The 20,797-nt window shown below is 40.9% G+C and overlaps 1 protein-coding gene across 1 annotated transcript in view; it reads left to right on the top strand.

Annotated features, from left to right (window-relative positions):
- LOC137652547 (uncharacterized) overlaps positions 1-20,797 on the top strand; it is a 504,806-nt gene that overhangs the window by 399,338 nt on the left and 84,671 nt on the right. The window contains exon 10 of the mRNA XM_068386031.1: positions 15,888-16,027. Coding sequence (XP_068242132.1) covers positions 15,888-16,027 — 140 coding nt within the window. The remainder of the gene's footprint in view (positions 1-15,887; positions 16,028-20,797) is intronic.

Below are 20,797 nucleotides of genomic sequence, written 5' to 3' on the forward strand. Positions count from 1 at the left end.
ATCGCGGCTATTAACCTCGACATAGAGCCTATGGCTCTTGACGAACCCTGAGCTAGGTAGGGAGGTAGGTGAGGCAGGTGGGTCCCGGGCTAAGATTCCTCTCCTTAGCCCGTCTTTCTCTTCTTCATCTGCTCATTCTTCTTTTCAGGGCTTCCCAGGGAAACATGGAGCTGATAACAGGCCTCGTCCAGTTACCCCGAAGGTTAAGTCTTCCAAATCCCCGAAGTCTGTCAAGACTTCTTCTTCTAGAGTCCCCAAAGACTCAGCTGTCGCATCTTCGTCTTCTCATGGGTCGAGAACGAAGACAGCCTCCACAACCACCCCGGTGGCTCCCTTTGACCCGCACGCTTTTTCTAACAAGCTCCTAACTCTGATCGGGTCCATGATGACGTTCCTCACTGAGAGGATGCAAAACAATGAGAATCTAGTGGAGACCCTCATGCGTTCGGGACTGCCGCAACAACAGCAGTACGCCATCCTGGACGCCTCCAAGCTCACGGAGTTTACGAAGAACAACCCATGGAAAATGGCTCTGCACTCTCCTTTCAAAGATGGCATGCTGACCATCGAGGGATGTGGCACCCGGCCCATCGAGGACTTTGAGTTCTACCCGCCGGGCCTCCAATTCCCCTTCCCCGGTTTTGCTCGTTTGACCGAGGAAGCTCTCGTTCGGCTGGATAAGGTTCCCAAGGAGACGGTAATCTACCCGAAGGACCAGGCCCAGTCTACCTGGGTTCGAACACTGAATGAGTGGGAATGTGTGAACACTATGCTCACACCCCACAAAAGCTCCTACACAATGTTCGTGGTAGACGAGCAAACCCCCACTCCGTGCGTCACCAAGATGATGGACCTAGCCCATCAGGCCATCAAGGAGGACAAACCGTTACCACAACTGCGGGAAACGGACCTGACCTCCCTCCTGTTCCCAGGAGACCACGAGTGTTGGCATAACGCCCCAGCCACCTTCACGACGGGCAAACTGAGCGCTGACTGTGCCTCCACACAGTTCAGCGAGCGTCTTCCCAGGCTTCCAGACTCTTTGATCCTCCTCGAGTTCGAAGCCCGGACCAGGCTCAGCAGGTCTATTAATTCAGCAACAATGGCTGAGATGACCTCCCTCATGTACGAGGAGGAACCCCTCTTTAAGGTTTTAACCAAATCTCTTCTTCAGACTCTGCTGGCAGATGCATACGACTTCCTCGCAGCCAGACTTCGTTGCCGGAGACACGTCTTGTCTGAGGCCACCATCAGACTTGAACCTAACAGGCTCATTAAATCCCCGGTCTGGGGTCCGGACTTGTTCCCGGAGGACCTGGTTAACGTCTTCAGCGAGGCTGCCAGGGTAAACCAAAGCCTCAAGGTTAGGTGGGGCCTAGTCCCCAAGCGAAAGTTTGAGACAGCTGGCACCCCTGCTCGAGGCAGGAAGAGGTTGAGACCCTTCTAATCCTCTCAAAATCGGCAACCACTTCAGTTGGTTCAAACCATTCCGGTGTCGCAAGGTAGCCAGCCTTCTACTTCGAAGGGACATCCTCAACAGCAATATGTGTTGGTCCCTCAGGCTCAGGTAGCAACGACCTCGTATGCTACCTCCCCTGCCTTTAACCCCGCATACGAAACCCAAGGTGCCTTCCAAGGTTACCAACGCGCCAGAGGCTCAGGTGCGAGAGGTGCCTTTCGTAACAGGGGTAGCGAAAGGGCTTTCCCCCGAGGCAAAGGGTTCCGCGGAGGCCGAGGAGGCAAATCGTCAACGACACATTGAAGTTCCTCAGGTAGGGGGAAGACTCTACGTCTTTCGGAATCGTTGGAAGTTCAGCAATTGGGCTTTCAGCATAATTTCCAAAGGTCTGGGGTGGAGTTGGATAGAAGGGCCCCCTCCACCAACCAGTTTCCATCAACTTCCAACGAAGGAGCTAGCCTTATATGCAGACGATCTATTGCAAAAGAACGCAATTAAAAGGGTTCATCACTTAAAATTTCAAGGTCGCTTGTTCAGCGTGCCAAAGAAAGACTCAGACAAGCGAAGAGTAATCCTGGACCTGTCCCGTCTGAATTCTTATATTCGATGCGATAAGTTCCACATGTTAACCGTCTCTCAGGTGCGGACCTTACTTCCCCGTGGGGCCGTCACCACCTCTATAGATCTTACAGATGCCTACTATCACGTTCCGATAACAAGGCATTTTCGTCCTTTCCTAGGCTTCAAACTAGGCAGCCAAGCCTACGCATTCAAAGTAATGCCATTCGGGCTCAACATAGCACCCAGGATCTTCACCAAACTGGCAGAGACAGTAATCCAAGAACTACAAACCCAGGGAATTCAAATAGTAGCTTACCTAGAAGACTTGCTCATCTGGTCAGACAACGTCGAGAACTGCCTCACGGCCACAAACAAAGTGTTGAAATTCCTACAACAGTTGCGGTTCCAGGTCAACTTTGAAAAACCCCACCTGGTCCCGGAGGCCAAGTTTCAATGGCTGGAATTACAATGGGATCTACGTTCTTATATGCTATGTCTCCCCAAGGCCAAGAGGGCGGAAATAGCAAAGAACACGAAACGTTTTCTCAAGGACAAATTGACGTCCAAAAGAAATCAAGAGAGAATCCTGGGCTCCTTGCAGTTCGCCTCTGTGACAGATATTTTTCTGAAGGCCAAACTGAAAGACATAAACCGAGTATGGTGCTCCAGGGCAACCAGGAAGTATCGAGACAAAAGAGCTCGACTTCCACCAATTCTGAGAAAGAGACTTCGGCCATGGACAAAGGTCAAAAGTCTGGCAAAGTCAGTTCCCTTACAATATCCGGCCCCAATACTTGTCATTCACACAGACGCCTCCTTAACAGGCTGGGGGGGGGGATACTCCCAGTACAGGAAGGTCCAGGGACTATGGTCGACTGTATTCCGGCAACTCCATATCAATGTCCTAGAGGCCATGGCAGTATTCCTTACTCTAAAACGACTGACCCCAGCCAAGAACCAACATATCAGACTAGTTCTAGACAGCACAGTCATAGTCCACAGCATAAACAGAGGAGGCTCCAAGTCAGCCCACATAAATCATGTCATGTTAGCAATATTTTCCATGGCAGCATCGAACCAGTGGCATCTGTCGGCAGTCCATCTAGCGGGGGTGCGGAATATAGTGGCGGACGCACTTTCGAGGACAACTCCGCTGGAGTCGGAATGGTCACTGGATCTACAATCATTCAAATGGATCTTATCTCAGGTCCCGGGTCTCCAGGTAGACCTGTTTGCAACAGAGTCCAACCACAAACTAGAGTGTTACGTACCCCCCAACCTGGACCCTCAGGCTTATGCCACAGACGCAATGTCGTTAGAATGAAACACTTGGAAGAAGATTTACTTGTTCCCCCCGATAAATCTGTTGATGAAAGTGTTGGACAAACTCAGGACTTCCAGAGGCCAAGTGGCTCTAGTAGCCCCCAACTGACCCAAGAGCAATTGGTTTCCCCTGCTGGTGGAACTGGGTCTCCACCCTCGGCAGATACCCAATCCAATACTAACGCAAGTAGTACAAACTCACAATGTGTTAGCTTCCTCAAAAATTCAGAGTGCCCTAACTTTATGGACTTCATGAAATTTGCAGCCTAAAGAGGTGCAGATATTGATCCCCAAAATACCCTGTTTTTGGAATCAGATAAAAGGGAATCCACCCTTCGACAATATGATTCGGCTGTTAAAAAACTTGCAAAGTTTTTAAGGGACTCAAAGGTTAAGATGATGACTATGAATCTGACAGTAACCTTCTTCAGAACTCTATTTGAATCAGGCCTTGCGGCCAATACAATTACTACAATTAAATCAGCCTTGAAAAAGATTTTCCATATTGATTTTAATATTGACATCACGGATTCATACTTCTCATCAATCCCGAGAGCCTGCGCCAGACTGAAACCATCGACTCGCCCTAGCTCAGTTTCCTGGTTTCTGAATGATGTCCTTAAGCTGGCCTCTGACACTCTTAACGAATCTTGCAATTACATATCATTATTAAGGAAAACCTTGTTCCTATTGAGCCTAGCTTCTGGCGCCAGAATTTCAGAACTTTCAGCTTTGACCAGAGATCCAGGTCATATTGAATTTCTCTCGTCAGGGGAAGTCCTTCTCTCCCCTGACAAAGTTTTCTTGGCTAAAAATGAGGACCCCCAGAACAGATGGTCCTCCTGGAAGATTGTTCCACTTCCTCAGGATCCATCATTATGTCCATCATTATGTCCAGTAAACACTCTGAAAGCCTACTTAAATAGAACTTCCGTGAAGTCCTCAGGGCCCTTATTCATTAGGGAAAATGGAGGAACCATTACCCTGAAAGGAATCAGACAACAGATTCTTTATTTTATTAAACAGGCTAACCCTGAGTCATTTCCTCACGTCCATGATATACGAGCTGTAGCTACTTCAGTTAATTACTTTCACCACATGAACTTTGATGAATTTACTAAATATACAGGCTGGAAGTCCCCTAAAGTTTTTAAACGCCACTATTTAAAACCTTTGGAAGCTCTAAAATTTGCTACAGTGGCAGCAGGGAATGTGATTCCTCCTAAAGGTAATGAGTCTTAATCACAACGTCTTTCTCTATCCTCCTTCCTCCTACCTGCCTTACTTATTGTTCCTACTTTAGTTTTTGGTTTTGTCTTACCTGAGCTACACCCTTATGGTGTAATGTTATTTATCATACCTGTTAATAGTCTTACTCTCACACGAGTTGATTTTTGTTATTTTACCCTTGGGGTTGTAAATTATTTTTGATCTTGCATCATTATTTTACTTTGCTTTGACTTGTCATCCCTTAGTTTTGGATATTTTTTTTTTCTTTTTTTTTGCTACATTGTATTTACCATCCCTCCTTTATGCTAGAGAGTAATTATTCTCTGGATACCTTGTATGTCCTATTTCTTTGAATTAAACAATGTTTTGGTATTCTTTTGTCTTTAATTTACTTTTCCCTCAGGTATTGTTCCAAGTTTTGGGACCTTTCTCTGGTACAATTTCACGGAGCGGCACAGGTAGAGCCCAGAAAAGGGATTTTGGCAAAGGAAAAATCTATTTCTGGGCGAGAGACTTGTGCCGCCCAGTGAACCCTCCCTGACTTCCCTCCCATCATGGGCCCCAAACTTGGGTACTATGAGGAGTGACGTCACTGGTGTGGGTTGGGTTGTTGGTAGTGGAGTTCGGAGGTGGGTGTTGAATGGCACCTCGCTGTAACAGGGATATTGAAGAGGAGATATCTAAATGGTGCGAGACCTCTGGTTGTGATTTATCACGCCCTAGTATTATTATACCGACACCTTATTAGGTGAGCGAGCTGGGTTCAACCTGGCATTCCTATGCAACTTTTTTCTCTGGTAAATTCATAGCAGTTTTTACCTTAGAAATTATGTAAAAGGAGCATTTCACTGGGCGGCACAGGTCTCTCGCCCAGAAATAGATTTTTCCTTCGTCAAAATCCCTTTTTACCTCCATTTTGCAATGGAATTGTCAGAGTTTAAGGGCCAAATATGAAGAACTTAAGCTCTTAATTCATGAGCATTCCCCCATAATTGTATGTCTACAAGAGAGCAAGCTTGATGCTAATACTCCTTGTCCTCGCGAATATGTTAGCTATAGGACACCATATTATCACCGAGTAGGGAGCCATGGCAGAAGCCTCTTATACGTTCGTCGAGATGTTCCCCAAATACCCTTATCTATTCATACACTTCTGCAGGCAGTGGTTGTATAAACTGATATAGGGAGAAAATATACAATTTACTCTCTGCACTTGCCTCCAAATGATAATATATCGTATGATAATCTAGTAGAGGTGATTCAACGACTCCCTCAACCTTTTCTTTTACTTGGAGATTTGAATGGTAGACATCCTTTGTGGGGTGATGTTTTAGCAAACACCAAGGGCAATATTAAATCATCAATTGTGGAAAACCAGGATGTCGGACTCCTTATTACAGGAGAGCTCACACACTTCCATGTTCAGACAAGTACCTTGTCATGCATTGACCTTTCAATTGCAAGCTCTAACTGCCTTCTTGATTTTGATTGGAGGACATAAGATGATCGGCATACTAGTGATCATGCACCAATCATTATTAACACCAACAATGGTCCACCTTTACAAAGATCGCCTTGATGGAATCTTGACAAGGCGGACTTGGTTCAATTTCGTGAGCTAAGTGAAATCGAGGGGAGTGCAGAACAGTTTAAAAGTATTGATGATGCCATAGACCTACTGAATGGAACCCTCCAGACAGCAGGAGTCAGTTCGATTCCCAAAACCACAGGATTATTCAAACGACGACCAGTCCCGTGGTGGTCTTCAGAATTAACTGCCTTGCATAGAGCCACCAGAAAATCTCTGACTAGATTGCGTTGACGCCATACTGAAGAAAATTTGATAACATACAAAAAGTGTAGAGTACAGTTCCGTCATGCCACGAAAGTAGCTAGCCGCCAGTCTTGGGTATCTTTCGTTTCCTCACTCAAGAGTAGAGCACCACCATCTTCTGTATGGAAGAAAATAAAAAAGATTGCATGCAAATTTACCTCAAACCCACCACCAGTGTTGCAGGTGAACGGTCAGTATGTGACTGAAGCAAATGATGTTAGTAATGCCCTGGGTGATCATTTTTTAAATGTATCATGCAAGTGTAAAGGGGCTCCTGGTCACCAGTATAGGATCATTGAAGAAAAGAAAATTTTAAATTTTGCAACAGGAAGGGAAGAGTTGTATAATTCTCCTTTTACTGAAAGAGAATTTGATTCCGCACTTGGTAATTGTAATGATACAGCCCCTTGACCTGATAGAATTCCATATGCAATGATTGAACATGTACATTTTAATACAAAGTTATTTGTTTTAAGCATTATTAATAGAATATGGCATAATCATAGTTATCCAAGTGTTTGTGAACTAGCCATTATTTTAGCCTTTTTAAAACTCGGTAAGGACAAGTTTTTAGCAGCAAACTATCGACCGATATCATTGACACCTTGTTTATGTAAAATCGTGAAGTAGATGGTCAATGCAAGACTAATTTGGTACCTTGAAAAGAAGAGTATTTTATCACCTATTCCACCTATTCAGTGTGGATTCAGAAAAATGCTCTCAACGACAGATGTGTTGATACAATTTGAGTCCTCTATTGGTGAAGCCTTTTCTTCCAAACAGCACCATGGGACAGTCTTTTTTTACCTTGAAAAGGCATATGATACTACATGGAGATATGGTATACTTAAAACCATTCATGAAATGGGATTAAGAGGAGAGCTACCCCTATTTATTCAGTCATTTCTTTCACATAGAGTTTTTCAAGTGAGAATGGGGGAAACTCTATCAGAGAGTAAATGCCAGGAAGAATGAGTTCCTCAGGGTAGTGTGCTGAGTGTAACCCTGTTTGCAATAGCAATTAATGGGATATCCTCAGTCATTCCCCAGGATGTTCTCTCAACATTATTTATGGATGATCTCTCCATATCATTTTCTGGAGCTAGAATGGCAATTTTTGAGAGAAAACTACAACTCTCAATTGAAAAAATTATCCAGTGGGCCGATATGAATAGATTTGAGTTCTCGACAAGTAAAACTATTATTGTCTATTTCTGTCATATCTGGGGAGCACATCTACACCTGGATGTATACATCAAAGGTCAACGAATCCCATGTGTAAGTGAGGCTAGATTTTTAGGTTTGATATTTGATTGTAGGATTACATGGTTGTCTCACTTAAAAGCATTAAAAGCTAAATGTCTTGAGGCTCTGAATCTTTTTAAAGTATTGTCCTATACATCATGGGGGCAGACCGCAATACTATTTTGAAATTATACAAGCCCTTGATTTTTTAACTAATTAGTTATGGATGTGAAATATACTCCTCAGCCACTCCAAGCCGATTAAAGATGTTGGATTCAATACATCATGCTGGTATTAGATTGTCCACAGGAGTATTTAGAACTTTGCCTACCACAAGTCTCCTTGTTGATGCTGGCGAATTACCTCTAGACCTTTACAGAAAGTCTTCTATTGTTCGGTATTGGTTTAGGTTGCAAAGACTCCCTAACTCTTTAGCCTTTCAGACTGCAAGCCTTATAAGGCACTCAACATACTTTGAGTTGCACCCAAAATCTCAACCTTATGGCTTTCGGGTGAAACAATTATTAAACAGTCTTAATATAATTAGAAGTAAGGTGATTCCATTTAAAGTATCATCAACGCCTCCATAGAAATTACCAGAGGTATCTCTTTGTAAATACTTTATTGGAGTTAAGAAGAATATGACTGACTTAGAATCTAGGTCTCTTTTTATGGAACATATTGAAGAACATAGGGGATCGACTTTTTATACATACTGATGGCTCCCAATCTGATGCTGGCGTTGGATTTAGAATACACAGTAATGGTTTTAATTGTATAGGTGCACTTCCTCCAAAAGCTTCCATATTTACTGCCGAACTGTATGTCATACTAACCGCTATTGAGAAAGTAGCGTTGGAGGAGGGGGGCAATTTTACCATATTTAGTGATGCAAGGAGTGTCCTTCAAGCTTTAGAAGTTTTTAATTCTAGTAACCCTCTAGTTTTAAAGATTTTAGAATGGCTTTTTATTATCGGTCGATTAGGTATAATGGTTTGATTTTGTTGGGTTCCAGCACATGTAGGTGTGTCTGGGAATGAGAAAGCAGATTTACTGGCGAAGAATGCTGCATCCGAGTTGCTACCAAGAAGGTATCCCATTCCCTGTAATGATTTCCTACCTAACATCAAGAAATGGTTTTGTAATAATTGGCAAAAGCACTGGGATAGTCTAGATGGCAATAAGATGAGAGAAGTAACAATTATCACATCTCCTTGGAGATGTAACGCGATGCCCCGAAAGTGAGAGACGTCTCTTTGTCGTCCCCGCATTGGTCACACTCGGTTGACACATGAGTTTCTTCTGAAGGGCCAAAACCAACCATATTGCGACGACTGTATTGTTGACCGAATGCCCCAATTATAATAACTTGAGAAATAGATATCTGTTTGAGGCTCGAGGTGAGGATGGCAGGTTCATCCTCGCCAAGATTCTTGGACATTATGTGTCCTACTATGCGAGCGGCATTTTTAGATTTATTTTAGAAGCAGGTCTTCTGAAAACTATTCAACTTCTATAATGATATCTTGACTTTTATGGTTTTAATTGAATATTCTTTTATTTTTTCATAAAATAAATAATATCAGCGTCAATGACCTTAGATTTCAGGATGCCAGAAAACTTTAAATCAAGCAATCAATCCCCTTTGGACTTGTTGTAGACCATTCAGTCCAACCTTGAACTCATCGTTGGTTTGTCACCCAAATGTAATTTCTTGAGTTCAGTTGGTTAGTTTCTCTCGTTTTTTCTTGTTCCACTTCTTCTGCCTGTCTTATAGGAAAATTTTTCCAGATCAGTCCTCCTTTTCATTGTGGATAATTGGCTAGATAAATTATCCTAAGGTGGTGGCCAATGTGGTAATGTCCCTGACTGTTGACCTCTCAAAAATGTTAGTTCCTTGGGTCGCTGCAGCCTCGCTATCCTTTTTAGCTAAGGATCGGGTGTTTGTGGGGAGCCTCTAGGTCTATCTGCAGAGTTATCAGCAGTCATTGTCTGGCCCTCCCTGGTCCTAGCTTGGGTGGAGAGGTGGCTTTGGTGTTGATCATATGTATTATATATGGTCAGTCTCTAGGGCATTGTCCTGCTTGATAGGGCAGTGTCACTGCCCCTTGCCTCTGCCATTCATGAACAGCCTTTATACCTTTAAAGCCTTTAATGTTTATTAATATGAAATTATCATAAATACAATCATATTAGTGATAAATGCCGGGATAATTTAGTTAGCACCACCCATCCTTCCCCACATAAGTTAGGTAACTTAGGTCACAACTGATTGTTATAGCGAGAGCACAGTCAGAAGTAGCAGGGTTGCCAATGTGGTTAATTTTTGGGCAGTGTTTGGAGATTCTGGGCTAGTTAGATTATCCAGGTAAGTATTATTGATATTAATTTTATTATTAAAATTCTGCAGTATTAAATTTAACAATAGAATTAAATAGGTACATTTTAAGGATATGGGACTGTGAAGAGATTTAAGGTTATAGATGATTTAGGAGTTTACTAAGGAAAGGATGTAAAAATAAGGGTTTGTGCAGTACTTTGTTGTATACGGTAATTACTTTAATAAAACCTACAGTACAGTTAGTGGACTACGTTAAAAGCTTGCTGTACGGTGTTTATGGCGTAAGGCAAATTATTCTTATTATTATTACTTGTTAAGCTACAACCCTAGTGGGAAAACTGAATGCTATAAGCCCAAGGGCTCTAACAGGGAAAATAGCCCAGTAAGGAAAGGGAATAAGGAAACGACAAGAAAATTAATCAACAATTAATATAGAATATTTAAGAACAATAACATTAAAATAAATATTTCTTATATAAACTATAAAAACTTTAAAGAAAACAAGAGGAAGAGAAATAACATAGAATAGTGTGCCCGAGTGTACCCTCAAGCAAGAGAACTCTACCCAAGACAATGAAAGACCATGGTGCAGAAGATATGGCACTATCCAAGACCAGAGAACAATGGTTTTATTTTGGAGTGTCCTTCTCCTAAAAGAGCTGCTTACCATAGCCAAAGAGTCTTTTCTACCCTTACCAAGAGAAAAGTAGCCACTGAACAATTACATTGCAGTAGTTGACCTCTTGAGTGAAAAAGAGTTGTTTGGTAATCTCAGTGTTGTCAGGTGTATGAGGACAGAGGAGAATATGTAAAGAATAGGCCAGACTATTTGGTGTATGTGTAGGCAAAGGGAAAATGAGTCGTAACAAAGACAAGGATCCAATGTAGTACTGTCTGGCCAGTCAAAGAACCCAATAACTCTCAAGCGGTAGTACCTCAACGGGTGGCTGGTGCCCCGGTCAACCCACTACCTACATAGTTAGTGGTTAGCTTGTTAGGGGAGCTAGAGTTCATTGATCCTATGGCATCAATATTTCTCGATCCTCACAATAGTCTCTGTTACCTAATCCTGCGATGATCGAGGGGTTACTAGAACTCAACAACTGGCTGGCCTCCACTGAGAGGCAGTTGCTGCAGTATTAAGATAGACTTTTTTTTTGTTAATGTCACGATATATGGATCATGATCAATCAGGAAAGTATGGTCAAGCAGAGGAGGAAGTACCTGGGTATGCTGGTAGATATGACATAAGTCAGTCTTTCCATCAGATTGCATCAGCAGGCTCAGAGAGGTGGGGCTCCCATTCTTATGTAAGCAAGAACTCCTGGCATAGCAGTAGCAATCTCTTTTGGGACATCTTTCATCGTTGAAGGAACTGGTTCCACATGGGCATCTCTACCAGCAGTTGCTTCAGTGGTGTCTAACTGTTACTACTGCCATAGATCTCCTGTCCCATCTTGTTTAAGTTGAACAAGAGGTGTGGGATGACCTTTCCAGGGGCTGAATGACAAGAACCTCACTAGAAAAGTTTGACTCAACTTCCCTCCTGCAGAAATACTTTTGTTCCCAGATGCTTCCAAGGAGGCATGGGTTGCATACCAGAGGAATCAAGTTGGCTTTGATATGTTGTCCCCAAAAGAAAATAAACTGCATATCAACTTACTGGCAGTGTGAGCGGTGTTTTGAGTTCTGAAAGCTATCCAACAGATTTTGATAGAGCACTAAATAGGGTTTATGAGCAACAAAACTACAGTCGTAGGTTACATCAAGAAGCAAAGAGGGACTTTCTCGTACAGTGTCTGCAAGCTGAGAAAGCAGGTGCACATATGGGTAATATATAACACTGTAAAGCTTTATGTGAGGTTTATCCTAAGCAAGAGAAATATTCTAGTAGACACACTTAGTTGGTAAAGCCAGGTTATAGTTTCAGAGTGGTCCCAACATCCTTTGCCTGGCAGAAATGCTTCTTGCTCTATAGGCTTCACCTGCGATTGACTTGTTCTTCACACAGCTGAACATGAAACTCCTGGTGTTCTGCTTCCCCATTCCACACCCTTAGGTAGCATTAAGGTATTCTTTTCAATACCCTTGGGACAACATGAATGTGTACATGAATGTCTCAGGACAAACCTATGGCCCAGTCATCTCTGTCAGCCCCACCTTCAGAGGCATTTTCCCTCAGTAGAGTCTCTTGGACTTCATAGTTGGAGATTCTATTTTCACATGGAGCTTCAAGCAGAATGTGCATCCTCGGAATATCAAGCCCCCAGAGGTGCTTCCAGAAGGAATTAGGATGACTTGCTTTTCTATCCTGTGAGGGCTCTACAGCACTAGCTTAAGAAGACTCAGAACTTCAGAGCTGAGCACCACAGGCTCTTTGGTATCTTGTTTCGTTCTGGCTTCAGAAGGGCCTATCCTCAATCAACTTGGAAATTAATGGGCTATCTCGGACAATAATTCACTAAGTTGGGTATTACCTCCATTCTAGCTTTCAGGAAGAACCTGTTATTGGTACAACAAGTTTTGGAGGCAGGAGATTAGAAATGCCAAACTACTTTTACCTCCCACTACCTACAGAAGTATACCCATAAGTCCTTGGATGCCTTTATCCTTTGTCCACTGATAGATGCTCAATAGGTTGTGAAGCCAGCCCAGCTCCCTCATGGGACAAGAAGCATCATGTCATGGATAGTTCTTTTAAGACAAGCCTCAAATGAAAGGTAGGATGACCGGCTTCCTACTCTTCTTTCCTATAGCAGTCATTGCCAGTATATGCTGGACTTGATGATGAATGCAGGTAAGCATCATAATCAAGCAACCTTTCTTTTCAGACAAAATATAATAAGAAGTATCTTACCCTTCCTCCTAGGTAAAAGGAAAAATGGGTAGATTTTGTGTAAACCCATTTCTTATATTGCGTATACATTCTGTCAACATATTCTATGCAAGGATATAGCTTTTGGTATAGGACTAACCTAATGCCTGGGACATCTCCATGTTGAAACTGTTAAAACTGTTAAGAGATTACTAGGAGTCATCACCTTTTCCCCTATGCAGTGATAGGTGCACTGACACTTCCTAAGAAAATTTAACCAGCTAGATTTTGGTTCATAGGCACTTCCTCCCTCCCATGGATTAGTCTTCTATTGAAGAACAATGGTTTATATTCACATAAAGATATAAGAAACCTTTAAAGAAATTAGCTTTTTTCCTAACCATAGAAACCCACCTCATCCATCCTGCAAGCCCTAGGCCTTAGGTAAAAAATAAGTGTCTAGCTGACTGACGGGTGAATGCGGCCTACCTGCCACCCGCCTCTTGTTATAACTAGCTTGTTAAAACTTTAACCACCATTCCAACTTCTCTGAAGTCGTACTCCTAATAAAGGATTCAGGATTATATAGTTACAAAAAATACAAATTGTTTTTAAGATTCGAAATTTTTAAAGGCAATTGCAGTCAAGACCCTCTTTTTTGTAGCATTTGCTTCCGTCAAATCCATTGGTGAACTTTAAGCACTCCATACGTGTGGTTTGCTATAGATAAAAGGGTTGTATTGCTTCTACTGTGTCAGTGTTAAAATTTACTTCAAAATGAAAACTTGCTGTAGTTCCTCTGATATTCCCTCTTAAACTTGTAAAGTAAATGAGAGTAAATAGAGATTCAGGTGGTAGGTGTAGAATAAAACCCATTAGAGGGAGTGTCCCTAATTAGTTTTGTGGAGTAAGAATACCTAGTCCAACTTTACCTTAAAATTCTATGCTTTTCTTGATTAAAGGCCTAGTCATTCAAGCTCATGAAAAATTGGATCACCATTATTTCAAAACGTCGCAGCCCTACCCTGGAAGAGATCGAACGCCATTTGTTAATATGGATAAAGGACAAAGAGATTGTTGGCGATACGATACTGAAACGATCATTTGCAAGAAGGCCAGCGCTTTCTATTATGACTTGAAGGCGGCGGGCACTGGGGGGTGATGCGGGGGTGAGTTCAACTGATCCTATGATGGAGGAATTTGAGGCGTCTCGCGCTTGGTTCAAGAAATTTAAGAGATGGACTGGGATCCCTTCAGTTGTTCAGCACGGAGAGTCTTCAAGTTCGGACACCAAGGCTGCTAACGATTTTGTTAGGAAGTTTGAAAAGATCGTGGAGGGTGAAGGCTATGTAGAGCAGCAACTTTTCAATTGTGATGAAACTGTCTGTTTTGGAAAAAGATGCCTAGTCGAATATACATCACTGCCAAAGAGAAGAAAATGCCTGGATATAAGACTTTAAAGGATTGGTTGACTCTTGCCCTATGTGCCAACGCCAGCGGGGACTGCAAAATCAAGCCGTTATTGGTTTATCATTCCGAAAACCCTAGGGCATTTAAGGCACATAGAGTCAATAAGGACATGCTGCATGTTTTCTGGCATGCTAATTCTAAGGCTTGGGTTACTAGGCACTTCTTTGTTTAATGGGTAAACCAAGTTTTCAGCCCTGCTGTCAAGAAGTACCTTCATGAGAAGAATTTGCCTTTAAAGTGCTTGCTTTGCTTGGATAATGCTCCCTCCCCCCCCCCCCCCCCAGGACTCGAAGATGATCTCATCGACCAGTTCAAGTTTATCAGAGTGCTGTATCTTCCACCGAACACCACACCTATCCTCCAGCCCATGGACCAGCAAGTCATCTCTAATTTTAAGAAGCTTTACACCAAGCACTTATTGAAGCAGTGCTTTAATGTCACGCAAAGCACCAACTTAACTTGGCGTGAATTTTGGAGGGGCCATTTCAATATTGTGCACTCAGCTTGGAAGAAGCTTTGGCTTAATGCTATTTCTCCCAGAGATTTTGAAGGCTTTGGCCCCGAATCTGAACCTGTGCGTGCCGTAGAGGAAGATGTAGAAGAGATTGTATCCCTTGGCAAGTCCATGGGTCTGAAGGTCGATGAAGATGACATCACCGAACTCGTCGAGGAGCATCATGAAGAGCTCACCACCGAGGAACTCAAGGAACTGCATGCCATGCAGAATGATGAGTTCCAAACGCAGTTGAGTGAGTCGGAGGACATCAAGGAGGTAGAGCACATCTTAAGTTCGGCCGCAATAAAAGAGATGTGAGCACATCAACACGTGGTTGACTTCATTGATAAGTATCACCCACAGAAGCTACAGGTTTGCCGTGTAGTTTCGCAATTCGATGATGTCTGCATAACCCATTTCAGAAAAATTCTGAAAAGCCGTACCAAGTAACTTTCTCACGATAGTTTTTTTTTTAATTTACGAAGCGGTCTAGTGATCGGGATGAAGAGAAAGAAAGTGAAACAAGGAAAACTAAGATTGAAGTGAGTGAAAGTGATGAAAATTAAAAATCAAAAAGAAAAAAGAAAATGTAAAAAAAGATATAAAATATAAAAATAAATAAGGTAAGTTAGGTTAAAGTTCACGTAGTGTAAGTTAGAGTAAGTTACGTTACGTTATCGCAGTCACCATCCTCGCCGACCGTCCGTCTCCTCCTGCGTAGCAAAGCCTACACCTTTGTTGGCCTGTCTCTAAGGTAAAGTGAAAATAAAAACACCTTTTTTATTTATTATTTCTTTATAATTATTCTTTTTTACATCTCTATTAAATAATGCCATTGTATTATTGCTATGTGTAGTAATTTATTAAGGAATTATCATAGGTTTTTGGGCTGTAGAACGAATTATACAAATAACAGTGTATTCTTATGGGAATATTCGCTCCAACATACGATCGTTTTAACATACGATCTAGGTCCCGGAACATATTAAGATCGAATACAGAGGTTCCGCTGTATTCAGTTTGAAGACTTTCATTTTCTGAGTTAAATTTGAAACATTTTATTATTGTGTACTGTACTGTATATAAATTATTCATACATAATATTTATTTCAGAAACTTGAAGGAGCCTCTTCAAATAACTGGGCACCACTCACATGGACGCAGAGGTTTGTTATTGCACTTGGAACAGCTAAAGCACTTCAGTTCTTACACACTGTGAATAAAAAACCCTTAATCCATGGAGATGTGAAAAGGTAATAAAGGATTGAATTTTTATTGTTTCAGGCAGAGTCAAAATTTGTAGCTTCCAAAAGACCTTGTTAGTAGTTAGACACATTATTAAAAGCAAATGATCCTGTCATAGCCAATATTGAAGTGTACTGATCGTGGTTTTCCTTTCAATTGTGTTACATGTATTTCATATACTCATGCAATCACATACATTACAGAATATCAAAGTAAGACCTACTTGTTTTGGTTCTACAGTTAAAATGTAAAAGTATTCTGATCTTTTTATGTAAAAAAACAAAAACTTAATTTGATATTAGAAAATATTGAATCCTAGTGATAATTAGTCATTGAAAGAGGCAGATAGTAGTTATTGGTTATGAATAGGAGTTATCAAAGGAATAAAAAAAAAGCAGGTAGAATATAGTTTATGATATGAAAAGAAAAAACTTTTAATATTATGGATTGTACTCTACAGTAGTCGGAAAGCTCAATATATGACAAGTGGCAACTATTGGTGAAAAATTATGACACTCATAACAAGCATAATGAAAACTTCAGTGAGGGTTTTGTAGATGGGAATTAATTCATTTCTACATGGACCCTGTGACTCATGATCACATGGTTTACCTGCGAGGGTTGATTGTTCAAATAATCAGACAACACACTCATCTTAGTAAGTGGTAGGGGATTGTATGTGAGGGGAAAAAGGCTAATAATGACAATGTCTCATACCTATAGAAAAAATTAGAAGCCATAGGGCTATGCTTATTATGCTTCATTGTGGTGTCACTCATGGATCCTTTAGTAAACATTTTGAAAATTTTTTTGTCTGAAAACTTTTCTGTAAGAGAACCATTTTTGAGAAAATGTAGCAAAAAATAGTTTTTTTTTTGGGGGGGGGGGGGTTAGAGACCCCAACTGTCGATGATGCATTGAAAATTTTCCCATCTAAATAGACACTTTGTAGATCATCTCTAAATGTACCTTTAAAATCATTTAAACTTGTAGAAATTCCAGAACTGGCTACATTTTTTTTCCATTCAATTAAGAAACTATTTCAGTAAGTCTTACCCAATATTCAATGTGCTATACATTTTGCAAATGCAGCTTGGTTGACAAACTCAAAATTAGAGGACCAGTAGTAGGCTTTTATAACCAGCCCTTCTTTCTAATGCAGTACCTGTACCTTTGAAGCATCTCTTACTAAATGACCATTGGAGGCCACCTTGAAACTGTCATTCTAATTATGTTAGCTAGTAGTTCTCTTGCTTGAGGATACACTCAGACACACTATCCTATCTTTTCTCTTCCTCTAGTTTTCTTTGAAAGGGTGTGTTGGGTAGGCAGAAGGGCTATGGGTGCCTAGTGGATTATCAAGAGGTTGGCTTTGCTTTATCTCTTTCTTTACCTTCCTCACGTCTTCATTTTTAAAACCATCCCTACTGCCCTCCCTTCAGTTGAGGTGACTATCCTGGAGGGTGCTTATGTTAACCAATTTTATCCTACCTTTTATCTCTAATCTATTAGTTGTATTAATCACTTTATATATACATCTGTACTTATTGTTTTTGTCATCATTATTCTGAACTTAGTTTCTATTGTCTTCTTACCATTATGGCTAAGATACAAGAAGATGATAGAAAGGCCTCTTTTGTTTTTGTTAGTGATTTCAATGCTCACCGGAAAGATTGGTTAAATCCTGTTTCTCCTACTGATTGCCATGGCTTGAGAGCTTTGGACTTTGTCTCTAAATCAGGCTGTGTGCTAATCATAAGTGAAGCTACTCAGAGGTATTGTAACTGCTTGGACCTAGGATACACTGACTCCCCTGGCCGTATAACAAGCAAGTATATATTGATATCTCTGGTCTTATAACAAGTACGGTTTTTTCTCCCCTTGGAACCTCTAATTATGCCTTGAATTCATGAGTAGTGAAGACTTAGTAGTTTGTCCCCGATGTATCATATTCTTGTATGATTTATATAAAACCTCAACCAGACTGGAATGGCATTTTGAGTGAGTTTTTTCTAACTTGAATTGGTCACAATTGTATAAAAGTGTTGAGCCTGTTGTTCTTTTGAATGAGAATCTAGTCAACATTATTGATAGGCATATCCCTTCTCATGTGCTAGATTACTAAGCTAAAGACAGATCCTGGTTCACTGATGACTGTAGACATAATTATTTGGAGAAGAGGATTTCCTTGAATCTGTACTCTTTGGTGTAGATGTAACAGTTCTTCCTTTACTTATGCCAGATTGCTCTGTCACTCACTGTCCATAGGAAAATGGAGCCCTTTTGGATGATGTTTTTGACAGTAAGCAGAGTAATAAGAAACTTGATCTTCCTCATTCCGGTTTACCGGAGGCTAAACTAGCTGGTTTAGCTTTTTAGTCTCGTGAAATTGACACTCTCTTGATGGACCTTGATGCTTATGGAGGTGTAGACTCAAATGGTATTTTTCCTTTTTTTTATAAACACTGCAGATTTCTTAGCTCCTAAGTTATGTTATTTTCTGCAAGTTAGCAAGAAGAGGTTCTTTTAGTATTTGTTTAAAAATTGGTAATGTTACTCCATTATGTATATATGTTTCTGATAGCCCCAGTCCAGCTGATTATGGCCCAATTGCCATAACTCCATACAGTATTATCTAAAGTTTTTGAATGTCTTTTGGCAAAATATCTAATTAGGTATGCTGGAGGTTATCATCTGTTCCCTAGTTTGCAATTTTTCTTTCGTAAAGGCTTTGGAGTGTGTGATGACCCTGTTTACAATCAACAATGCTGTACAGAAATCCCTTGATTGTGGTCAGGAAGTTTATATGATTGCCCTTGATTTTAGTGCTGCCTTTGACCCCATTAATCATGAGGCCTTTGTTTTCAAACTCAAACAGTTGGGAGTGGGTGGGTCGTTTCTGAGAATTATAATTGAATTTTTAAGCAAAAGATTTCAAAGAGTAGTTGTTGATGGTCACCATAGTGTGTATAGGAATGTGATATCTGGTGTTCCACAGGGTAGATAGTAGGTTGGCCAGGGCACCAGCCACCCATTGAGATACTACTGTGAGAGAGTTATTGGGTATTTTGACTGGCAAGACAGTACCACATTGGATCCCTCATTCTGGTTACAGCTCTTTTTTTCCTTTGCCCACACATACATTGAATAGACTGGCCTATTTTCTCCACATTCTCCTCTGTCCTCATACACCTGACGATATAGTGGTTTGTGGACTGTGGCCAGATGTAGCATGCAGACTACCTAGTCTCTGAATGCCGACCACACACCAACGTTCACTACACAAAAAGGTAAATCGGTGGAATACCCAAAAATCTGGGTAACTGGGCACCACCCCTTGATTTTGTACTGGGCAAGGGGACCCAGCTAGAACTGTAGTTGCTTAATATTATTCAGAGGTAATCCAATTTCAGGTTATTTAATTACCAAACATTAGTAGAGGAAACAAAAAAAGGGAATAAATAATGATACTAAGGAAAAAAATACCAAATTAGTGACTGAGAAGGGGACATTTACAGGGGAAGGAAACACTTCCAGTTTATAAGATAAAGGAAAAAAAGAAAGTTTTTCTTGATTGAAAAAAATATAATACTGTAATATGGTAATTCAGGTTATGCTTAAGCTATTTGGAGTGAAATGAATAGACTAAACATATTCAAAATACAAAGCTGATTGAACACCAATGGTACAATCAATTCCACAGTTCTTTAGGGGTTTTATACCTTATTCTTCATATTTTGTCAAGGGTGCTTCAAAGATAGTTATGAAAGTATTGTTACACAATTGTGAGCGCAAATGAAAAGGTACCCCTCTCTACCATGATGGCTAAACTTCAATTAATAGTTGCCATACCAGGTGTATGGGTCAAGGGGTTAACTACTGCACTGTAATTGTTCAATGGCTACTTTCCCCTTGGTAAGGGTAGAAGAGACTTTTTAGCTATGATAAGCAGCTCTTTTAGGAGGACACTCCAAAATAAAACCATTGTTCTCTTGTGTAAGGTTGTGCCATAGCCTCTGTACCATGGTCTTTCATTGTCTTGGGGGTAGAGTTTTCTTGCTTCAGAGTACACTCGGGCACACTAATCCATCTTATTTCTTTGCCTCTAATAGTGTGTTGAAGTTTTTATTGTTTATATATGAAAGAATTATTTTAATGTTGTTACTGTTCTTAAAATATTTTATTTCAATTGGTCATTACTTTTATTTTAGTTTATTTATTTCCTTAGTTCCTTGCCTCATCGGGCTATTTAAAGTCACCCTTGCTTGAGTGAGTCTCTCTATATCTTACCCTTCATTCGTTCAGAGTGTACTAAAATTTAAGAAATTTATTATTAAAAGCATGACTTTAGCATATAAAATAAACTATTTGATAAAAAGCAACTATACAAGACATGTTGTTAATTTTGGCTAAAATTTATAAACTATCCCAAGCACAGAACAAGGCTGATATTTCAAGTTCCCTGTTAGTGAAAAAACTTTTCACCCTACTAAGCAGATTATCACTCTGTACCATGGTCTTCCTCTGTCTTGGGTTAGAGTTTTTTTGCTTGAGGGTACACTTGGGCACACCATTCTGTCTTTTTTGTTTCTTCCTCTTGTTTTGTTGAAATGGTGTGTTGGGCAGGCTTAATACAAGGGCCATGGATGCCTGGTGGTTTATCAAGAGGTTGTCTTTTCCTTTTCTGATTCTTTTTCTTCTCAAAACCATCCTTACTGTCCTCCCTCCAGTTGAAGTGGCTATCCTGGAGGGTATTTAGCCTTGCATGGTGTATCGTC

Source organism: Palaemon carinicauda, chromosome 13 (genome assembly GCF_036898095.1).
Source record: "Palaemon carinicauda isolate YSFRI2023 chromosome 13, ASM3689809v2, whole genome shotgun sequence".
NCBI classification, from domain to species: domain Eukaryota; kingdom Metazoa; phylum Arthropoda; class Malacostraca; order Decapoda; family Palaemonidae; genus Palaemon; species Palaemon carinicauda.